Consider the following 9,780-nt stretch of genomic DNA (forward strand, 5'->3'; position numbering starts at 1 on the left):
CCTCACAGTCCAATAACAAGGTGACTGTCAGAAACAATTCATTTACCTATTTGAGATAGTGTCAAGGTTAACCATTCTGTTGCATGGGTACCAGTAGGGAGTAATTCACTCTTACAAGCTGTCTGTGGATAATAATAATATTATTATAATAAAAATAATAATAAATTAATAATAGTAACACTTCTCTAGCACATTTCATCTGAGGACCTCCTAACACTTTACAAACACAAATCAAACCTCACAACCCTCCTATGTTATTAGATCCATTTTCAGATGGGGGGGGAGACTAAAGTAGAGAGATGAAGTGGCTTGCCCAAGGTTACACAGTGAATCAGTGGCAGAGACAGGAAAAGAACCCAGGAGACCTGACTCCTAATTTCTTCCTACTGTACATAAGGTGATTAAATATGCAGTTATACACATACATGTCCACACACACAAATAGAACAAAAGAACAGTTAAAGATCACAGCATCCAGAAGATAACTTAAAAAATCAAAACACTTTATTGTTGTCTGTTATTGAAAATACAGCATACTATACATGTAAATACAGGTGTGTTCATGCGAACACACATTCAATGTGGAAAGAATGTTGTCTATGTGTGTTCTACCTACACAACTAGTTTTTTCTACAGTACATTCTCAAGGTCACGCAGCTCATCACAATGTACTGTGTTTGTTTGTTACTTGTGTACACCCTGGGATCATGATAGAGCTGTCTGAGAGCCAATTCTAAAGCCTGTAGGAATGACTGCTGTGCACTGCTGTGGGAGAAACACAACTTTGAGAGCAGGTATTATGCTCCTCCCCTATGATAGATTAAGAGTGGTGTTTAAGGAAGAAAGACACCTTTCATTGCTTAACAGCAGCCCTTCCAGTCTATTAAAAGAAGTAGTGGATTCCCATCCAGGCCACACTGTCTGATGCAAGATGACCATAACAGAGGCTTCTTCTCATTATAATAAACCCCTGGGAATAAAGCACTGTGATAATTTTTGAAATGTGGTAGTGTCTTTTTTTAAGGCACCTATCAGCATGGTGTCTCAGCACTGATATGATGGGGTTTGCTGAAGCAGGACATACTGACATACTAGGCTGATTAATCCCAATAGTAACTCCATTAACTTCCTTAGTGGAGATATACCATGATGAATGTACCCCACTATACCTGGGCTAGAGGAAATGTCCTAAAGCATTCGTTCTCAAACTTGATCACACCCCCCTTCTTTGGGTCTGTTGTAATGTACATGATCCCCCGCCAGCACCTGGCCAGCAGCTGCCGCTCTCTGACTGCCCAGCTCTGAAGGCAGAGTGGAGAGTGGCAGCTGCTGCCCAGGTACCCAGCTATGAAGGCAGCACTGCTGCCAGCAGTAGCACAGAAGTAAGGATGGCATGGTATGGTATGGCCACCGCTCTCCGGCCACCCGCTCTGATTACGCACGGTAATTTTTTCCCTAAAGCTTCTCATTCCCCACCCCACCCCAGAATACATTCCACGCCCCCCCAGTTTGAGAACCTCTGAAGAGCCTATATTAAGGGTGTGGCAGGAATGTTTGAGGTAATCATTTTGTTAATTTTTAATACTACTACAAAATTATAGCAAAGTGTCCTGGTCTTTGGAGAACCCCACTGTCTTCCAGTGAAGGCTGAACTCTGAACACCACTCAACATGGACGAACCATCTTTGACTGTGTGCTACATCAGGATGTACATTTAAGTGCTGCCGCTTACACTCTCCTGCCAGCCCAGTTTGTGCGCATGCACCTTCTATCACTCACTCACGCAAGCCACCCCCAACCTACCTCTGTCACACAACCACTCACACACAGCCCAACTCTCAAATGCATCTTTTCCATTCATGCTCACGGTTTTCTTTTCTTGTATCTTGGCCTTATTTGATCCAAGGTCCATTATTAGATCTGATTGCTGGTCCTTGGAGCTGGACAGACAATTGTGCCATGGACTGTGTCATAAGGCAAGGGCCGGGGGTGGGGAGTTGAAGAAGAAACACTCTGAGAAGCAGCCACTAGAGCTACAATCCTGACAGGCCCTGTGGACAGTCTGTGAGCTGCTATCCCTTCATATACCTACGAAGGGAAGAGCTCAAGAATAATTGGAGCTCAAGAGACCTAATGAAGTCCTTTCCATCCCTAATTTCTAGTCTATGAAGACTAGACTCTCTCTGCCTTCCTAGCAGCCTGTTCCTAAAGTGTTTGGCTGCACTACAGTTTTATTGTTAAATGCTTCTTTCTGTCTCAGGTCACTTTATGCTTCATAAAGCTCCAACTTGGAAACCCCCCACAGGAACATATACTTTGCTCACAATCTAGTCATGATAGCATGGGCTATCAGCTAGATGGAGAAGGATCCTGCTGCCAGTTGTGGGAGAAGGCATAGGTTAGATAACAGAGAGAGAGAGCAAGAGAGAGAGAGGGAAGATGAAAGAGTGAGAAAGGATCCTAAAGGAGGATTTGAATATTATTTTTCTAATAGTACAGAGACTGTTGCCATGTACACAGGTGCAGTGATGTGTCTACAAAGCGGCAGTATCTCTTCATCTACATGGTTTGTGATCTCCTTATTAATATTTATTATTTGTATTAACATAGCGGCTAGGAGCCCTAGTCATGGATGTGGACCCCATTGTGCTAGGCACTGTACAAGCACAGAACAGAAAGACAATCCCTTACATCTGCTCGGTTTGCTAGCCAATCCCTTCCCCCTAGAGTCTGCAGTACTGAGAGATGGAATATCCCAACTTTGCCATGTTGCAGCAGAAGTATGGGAGAAAGTAGGGGTATATCTGTGCATGTGTGTTGTGGAGAGTTACTTGTCTTTATGCCTATGATAGTCACTTCCCACATTTAGCACAGGAATGAGAAGTCCTATTAGCCACCTCTTCCCAAAAACATCCTGCAGGTTCTTCCTCCAGGGCCGGGCTCTTACCACCATCCCCTTCCGCACCTGGTAGCGAGTTTGCCCTCGTAAGATCAACAGTATCTGGTGGGAACAGAAGCCAGCACAGGCAAGTCCAATTCCAAGCCAGAGGTACAGCATGAGAATGACAAACATTTCAGAGCTAAGGAGAGCTCCTGCAGTTCCAGAGCCGGAAGAGAAAAAAGAAACAGCATTTTACACCCCACATATTAGTATATTAGTCATCCAGAAATATTCAACCTGAAGAGTTTTGGAAACTGAATTATATTCTATAACAATTATACAACTTGAGAGCTAGAAGGAAAAAGAGAATTAATCATTCTAATCATTTTAATTGAAGGATTTCATTCATGATCATCAATGCAACTAACACTGTTGGGGTAAAATATTAAAATTGTAGAGGTTAGACTAGACTAGTGTTTATATTGGTAATATGTAGCATCAGGGCTTAAAGGGAAAATTCCACAAAATATAAAATGTATTTTAATCATTGTTAGTAACATTTTCAAAAGTGCCTAAATGACACAGGGCTTGTCTACATGGGATGTTTTTGCACAGCAAAGCAGGGTGTGAATCTACAATGCACTAGATTGCCGCTCAGTAGCATCTCTTGTGTACATGGCTACAGCATGCTAAAAGACTTACGGAAACATTGAATCTGACAGGTACTTCTAATCATTGTTTTAAAAAAGTTATATATAATTTTATACACCTATAAGTACTAAAAAATATGGGCAGATCCTCAGCTGGTGTAAATTGGCCTAATTCCATTGAAGTCAATGAAGCTGTGAAAATTTACAGCAGTTGTAGTTCTGGCCCTATATATATATATATATAGTATAATATCAGTATATAGGCCAATTTGCACCCACTCAGGATCTGCCAATATTTTAGTACTTATATAACTATCAAATGTATCATAACTAATTCCTTATAGGTCTTTTAAAAGAATCTCTCTAATGTTACCTTTCCCTCCTGAAGAGAAGAATGTAGGAATGGTGCAGGGGGGACAACTCAAGTTACTCTAATCCAAGTCTCTCTCAGCAGAAGTCACCATAGGGAATGGTGCAGGAGTGCTGGCTAGTCTTATAACCAGTCCTGCCTCATCTTCTCTTACCAGGAGTCACCAGAACAGGGCTGGGTGGCTGGCTGTAAGTAGCTCATGGCTCCTCCAGTTATTGGAATTGTGTTATACAGGATTTCAGAGTAGATGAGCTAATAGTCCCTTCTGGCCTTAAAATCTATGAATTCCAGCTTCTCCATCTTGAAATGCAGTAATTAATAGTCTAGCTGTTGGCTGCCACAAAATTACACTTTGACTTCACTTCAAGTTTTGGACTTGGATGATTTTTTTCAAACAGACTACAGCATCTGGCTTTTCAGTCCTGAACACTTGAACTGTTAAATGTTGCTTTTTAAATTCAATATCACTTTTCTTTTCTTGTCTTTCTTGATCCCAGTAGACATCATGCACAACATGTCCAGGGGAGAACAGATCCCCTTAAGGAGGTAAAGAATCCTCATACTAATTTGGTTAGTGAGGGTAACTTGAAATATTGAATAGGAAGGTCAGATACAAGCATGGGCTTCTCAGCATTTATTGGAAGCAAGAGTGATAGAGATTGGTTCATTTTTCCTGATAATGCTCTGTTGGGAGCTGTGGACTTTGCAGCAAGCCTACAAGATTTATTTGCAAGAAGCCTGCAAGATTTATTTGAGGACATGATGCAGAAAGTCACCATGTTGTGAGAAGAGGAATCCTTTGTCTCTTCTTGCAAGTATAAAGCTTCCCTGAGCCATACTTAATGGACATAAGGTTTGTTAATCTTATTCTTAGGTTATCCAAATAAACATAGTCTATAGTTTTGTCAGGAGATCCAATCTGACAGACATTTACAAAAATACCTCTTATTTGCCCCTCATTACCAGAAACCATTTTAAACCCAAACTTACTTCTGTTCCCTATGAACCTGATGTGATCTCACTCTTATTGCTGCACATTATTTATGCCAGAAATGCTGAGTTATGATGCTGAATTTATAGATACTGGGCCAAATTCTGATATCCATGCTGGCTCTTTGGGCCTCCTGAGCATAGATTCTGGCCACAACTAGCCAGCTGAGAATTAATCCAGTTGTCATAAAACTTGCAGATCCATCTCCTATTCCAGTGGTCACCTGCCACCAGCATAGAGAGCATGTCAGAGGAGGAAAAAGATGTGTTGGAGTGTGGTGGAGCTCTGCTCTGGTGCACTGATCCTCAGTTAAAGATGCTTCCTTAGGGTCCATATACTAGCAGCATAAGTTAGTGCAGCCTAGGGTTTTGCTCTAACATATGCCAGGGTTGATGCTGATCGGCCCACAGATTCAAAGAGCCATAACCAGCTCCCTGGTGGCCTCCTCACCTTGTCTCCCCACTCCATTTTGCTGTGTCAGCCATAGCTTAGAAGAGGAGAATGTTATTCATTCTGAAGAAGTTTATCCAACGTTAATTAAAATGTGATTCTACTTCGAAAAGTGACTCCATAAAAATCTCATGGCAGGGTTCCATGTTTATTGGCTTTTAGTGACTACCATGCTAAAATCAGATACTTTTATGACTAAATTGCTGCTTGTTTGTTTTTAAATGCCAGCCTTCTCAGCCTGGAATCTGAAAATCAAGCTGGGTTCCTTCTGGCTCATGCATCATTAGCAAGATTCTGCAAGCAAAACATAGTCAACAGTCCTGTTGATTCATGACCCCAGAATACAATCCTGGTCCTCTCCCTGAGCTGAGTGGCTCTGCAGGAGTCAGAGCAGAAGTCCTATTTTAGTCAGTAAAGCGAGGAGATCTGATTCTGATACACACAGGCTGCAGGTCTGATGGTTAAAAGAATGAAATTTTTACATAGTCACTTGCAGAATACCACTAGTCTATAAACTTTTGATGAAGCAACTTTTCAAATTCCCCTCATTCTAGGGTTTTGTCTCAAATTTAGATTTGGTGCATTTGGAGGGGCTCAGGGGCATGGTGAGATGAGGAGGGACAGAACCAGAGGTGCTAAGGCAGAGTGTGGGAGAAGGATCAGAAAGAGAAATTAGAGGAGTAGGGGGAGAATTGATAAGGAACAGGAAAAGATGTGGATGGGGAAAGGGCACCTTGAAAGCCATAAAAAGGCAGGGTCAGAAGCAGATTATTCCTCTGAATACATCTTCTTTTGGCATGGGGCACTTTCAGAGATCAACGGTGGCTCTCAAACTGTGGTCTGCAAAGAACAAGCTGGAGGTCTGCAGAGAGCTGGTTGGTCACATGATACTAATTCTCTTCTTTGTTTCCACCTGCTAGATAGCATTAAAAGAAGCTAACATCATAATTTCCTAACACTGAATTTCCATGTGAGCAGCAGCTATACTTGCCACAGGGAGGGGATGTGGGCGCTAGGTGTGTGTATTGGGAAGGGAAAGGAGGTGGGGCTGAGTGTGTGTCTTATGATGGGGACATGGGGCAGGGTGAAGGCAAATGGAAGGGGAGGTGGGGCTGGATGATGGCGAATGGGAAAGGCGGTGGGGCTGGGTGTATGTCAAATGGGAAAGGAGGTGGGGCTGGGTGTGTGTCTAATGGGAGTGGAGGAGGGACCAGGTGATGGCAAACGGAAGGGGAAGTGTCCCCCAGTCAATCTCTATTAGAATATGGTTCCCCCCTCTGAACAACTTGAGAACCACCCCCAGGGACGCACTGAGGCACCCCTCTGCATTAGGATAATGAGTGAAATTCTTTCTCCTGCTGCCTCCTTGCACTAGACTCTCTGCACGCCCACCAGCCCTGCTCACTGGCGCCCTGTTTTAGGCGCTGGGTTTGGGTTTTTTAGAACCTAATAAATTACGAAGAGGACTGTGTCTGGAACCCGGCTGGGTTTCGATAGGGCCTTTGATCACAGTGCTCAACTCCTGCAGGAAATGTACACAAAGCCTCAGTGAAGAGATCCGTGAGCACAGGAACCCCTCCCTTCCCTTTCCCCGCCCCCCGCCCCTCACAAAGTTGCCTGGGAAGGAGCAAGACCCAAGTGGCGCATTTGGGCAAAGGGAGACCATGTTCTTTCTCTGGGAGAGAGGCCGCTTACCTGAGAAGAACTGGCTGATGGAGTGAGGCAGGAGGGTGAGGAAGGCCAGTGGGTTTGCAAAGGACATAGAGAGCACTGCAGAAATGTAAGCCACCCCTGCCACCAGGGAGTCGAGACAAGCCAAGGAGGTGTAGAGGCAGAACATGATGAAGTTCCGCATGTTCCTGCTCCCGATGCAGTTCCCTGTGAAGAAACAGTGGTGGTCATGCCTTTGGGTGACTCTGGCACACAGTCTACAGAAGTGGGTGCTGGGCAAGGCTGAGCAAGGGGACCTGCTTCCGTCCGGCCGGTCCGCCACCACTTCGGCTCCTCCGCCCGAGTTCAGGCACTTGCCCAGGTCCTCAGGGGAGTTCTGTATCACAAGGATGTAGTTCCCCAGGGCATTAGCTGAGAGGAAGAGGAAGAGGGCCCCATGCAGCAGAGCAGGAGAGAAAAGTGGGGTGGTGGAAGGGTCTTTGAACATGCTGGGGATGAAGAGAAAGAGCTGGAGGACGAAGGTCACTAAGGAGATGCACAGGAAGTAGGCTGGAGCAACAACATTGAGCACCCTGAGAACTAGCATTGTGGATTACATTCCTGCAGGGAGAGCAAGAAGAGAACAAACATCACCGCCTCAGACGGATACTTGATGCGCCCATTTCCTTCCAGGTGCCCCATTCTCCCCCTTCCCGCCGGCTCCCCTGTTTGCTCCTGGCAATGCCCTCTCTGCTGCTCTCCCCCGCCCCTCCCTCCCGTCTGCCACACGCACCCCTCTGCAATGAAATCCCCGCCAGTTCAGTGGCGCGTGACAGAGGCCAGCTCCTTGGGGAACGATCGCTCCTCATCTCCTAGCTGTTACTGTCACAGCCCCAGTGCCTGGCTCCAGGGAGCTTGCAGGCGGCATTGCCACGGAGATTCCAGAGGCTGCCGTGCCTGGAGCCTCTGTCTGCCGGCTGCATCAGCACCAAGCTCGCTCCGCGGCTCCCCTTTTCTCTACTACAGGAGTTCCTGTTACAGGCAGGGTCAGTTTTTGTGTTGCATGTCAGAAGGAAGGTGGGGGAAAGAGGGAAGAGAGAAAGGGTGGTTGCTCTAATCCACTGCAATACGGATCAAATCCAAAGCTCTAATTTATCCGTTGAAGCCACAGATCTCCGATTACCTCAATGACTGTTGTCCCTACATGCGCAAGATGAGGAAATGCACAAAAGAACTGCTAGGGGCTGCCCCAGCTGCAACCTTCGGCGTTGTGCGAGGAACTCTGTAACACCAACAGAGCGCTGTGCGCGTGTGTCTGTCTATCGCTAGTGTATAGTCAATACACATGATTACACCAAACAAGCAAACAAAATCCCCTAAAAACCAAAGGTACAAAAGAGCAGCTGTCTAGGCAGGTCCACGCCAGCTCCCCCAACACAGCGATGACTACGTTTAGCTCTTTCTTTTTCCATCCGTGCCAGACACATATAAAATGTACAAGGGGAAAAGGACCTATGGCAAATAAATGAAGCAGGGAGCCGCTTGTTCCAGCGCGGCCTGATATTTACACTCCCCAGCTGGACCTTATCCACCATTAACTTCAGCCTGGAACTTAAATCAGAAGCACATTTGTCCCTTAAACTTTAAACATTTAGTAGCCACTGGGAACTTTCTTTGGTGCCAACACTGGCAGCCCCATCCTGGTTCTGGCGGGACCGCTGGGCAGTCTCCAGATCAGCTCATCCCCCTCTCCGAGCTCGTCTGGCTTGCTGTCTGGCTGGCACGCGGAATAACCTTGAAATCCCCTTGCTTGCTGTTTTTTAGGAATGCCTAGTTGTTACCTGGCTGCTTGGAGCTGCTGTGGCTGGAGTCCGATGGGGCTGGGAAGAAGCTGGTGTCCCTTCAAGGCCAGCCGCTGGATTAGCAGCAGCTGCGGTGTGAACTGCGGAGGCTCGGGGAGCTTCCCGCTTAGCAGCCCTCTCCCGATAGCAGCAGGCTGCTCAATGGGGAGCTGTCCCTTCAGCGTCCCCAGCAGGAACCGCCCTGTGCTTAATAGGGAACTGTCCCTTCAGCACCTCCGGCAGCAGCCTCGGGAGAAAGAGGGAGCTGTCCCTTCAGTTCCTCCGGCAGGAGCCCTCCTGTGAGCCCTGGCACTGGAGGGAGCAGTGTGGTGTGCCGCCGGGCCCCGGCCTCTGGGGTCCCTCCTACCCTACCAGCACCCTGTAGGCAGTGGGAAGGTGTCCCTCTGCGCCCTGGAGCCTGGGCTTTCTGAAATCCCATCAGTTCCACCAGCGGTAGCACCGTGGAGCAGGAGACGGGGAGGAAGAGGAATCTGAGCTCACTCACCCAGAGCAGGTCCTGCCTGCGGCAGCCCGGCTGGCTGGAAGCTGGCTGCTCCAGCAGGTGCCTCGGGGGGGGGGGGGGGGGTGGAAACGTCTCGCCTGCTGCCGACGAGCCGCTCCTTGGAAGAGCCCTGAGGAACAGGTTTGGGAAGGCTGGAAAGTTTGGGAGGGGTTCTCGCTCTCTCTTGGCTGGCAGCCTCCTCTTTTTTACCCAGATCCGGGACCTCTGGCACCCTAGTCAACTAGCGAGCGGTGAAGGGGGGGGGGGGTGAAGTGCACTGTGCTGCATCTGAACGGGTCCCAGGGAACCTGTGCGCGGAGCTTTAATTACTCCACGTCCGTAAGTGCTGAGTAACTGGCGCCCTCTTCCCCCCACCCCCCACACACGCTCGCGCTCCCTCTCCAAAATACGTGCACACACCCACACAAACCCCACTCACAAGGCA

The 9,780-nt window shown here is 47.3% G+C and overlaps 1 protein-coding gene across 4 annotated transcripts; it reads right to left on the minus strand.

Annotated features, from left to right (window-relative positions):
- Nucleotides 1-482: 482 nt before the first annotated feature.
- On the minus strand, nucleotides 483-9,413 carry ZDHHC22 (zDHHC palmitoyltransferase 22). 4 transcript variants are annotated; one of them, XM_048855586.2, is made up of 3 exons: nucleotides 9,339-9,413; nucleotides 7,038-7,613; nucleotides 483-3,093 (listed from the first exon to the last, which is right to left on the minus strand). In XM_048855586.2, exons 2-3 carry the CDS (start codon nucleotides 7,597-7,599, stop codon nucleotides 2,828-2,830), a joined length of 828 nt encoding a protein of 275 aa, XP_048711543.1. In that variant the 5' UTR covers nucleotides 7,600-7,613; nucleotides 9,339-9,413; the 3' UTR covers nucleotides 483-2,827. The 4 variants fall into 4 exon arrangements, with proteins under 4 accessions (XP_048711543.1, XP_048711542.1, XP_074985898.1 ...); XM_048855585.2 differs by lacking the exon at nucleotides 9,339-9,413 and adding an exon at nucleotides 8,834-9,323; XM_075129797.1 differs by lacking the exon at nucleotides 9,339-9,413 and adding an exon at nucleotides 8,176-8,814.
- Nucleotides 9,414-9,780: the final 367 nt, after the last annotated feature.

Source organism: Caretta caretta, chromosome 6 (assembly GCF_965140235.1).
Source record: "Caretta caretta isolate rCarCar2 chromosome 6, rCarCar1.hap1, whole genome shotgun sequence".
NCBI classification, from domain to species: Eukaryota; Metazoa; Chordata; order Testudines; family Cheloniidae; genus Caretta; species Caretta caretta.

Coding starts and splice junctions, on each gene's coding strand:
- ZDHHC22 (XM_048855586.2), bottom strand. CDS start 7,599: ATGCTAGTTCTCAGGGTGCTCAATGTTGTTGCTCCAGCCTACTTCCTG. Junction 3,094..7,037: donor CATCAGCCAGTTCTTCTCAG/GTAAGCGGCCTC, acceptor CTGGAACTGCAG/GAGCTCTCCTTAGCTCTGAA.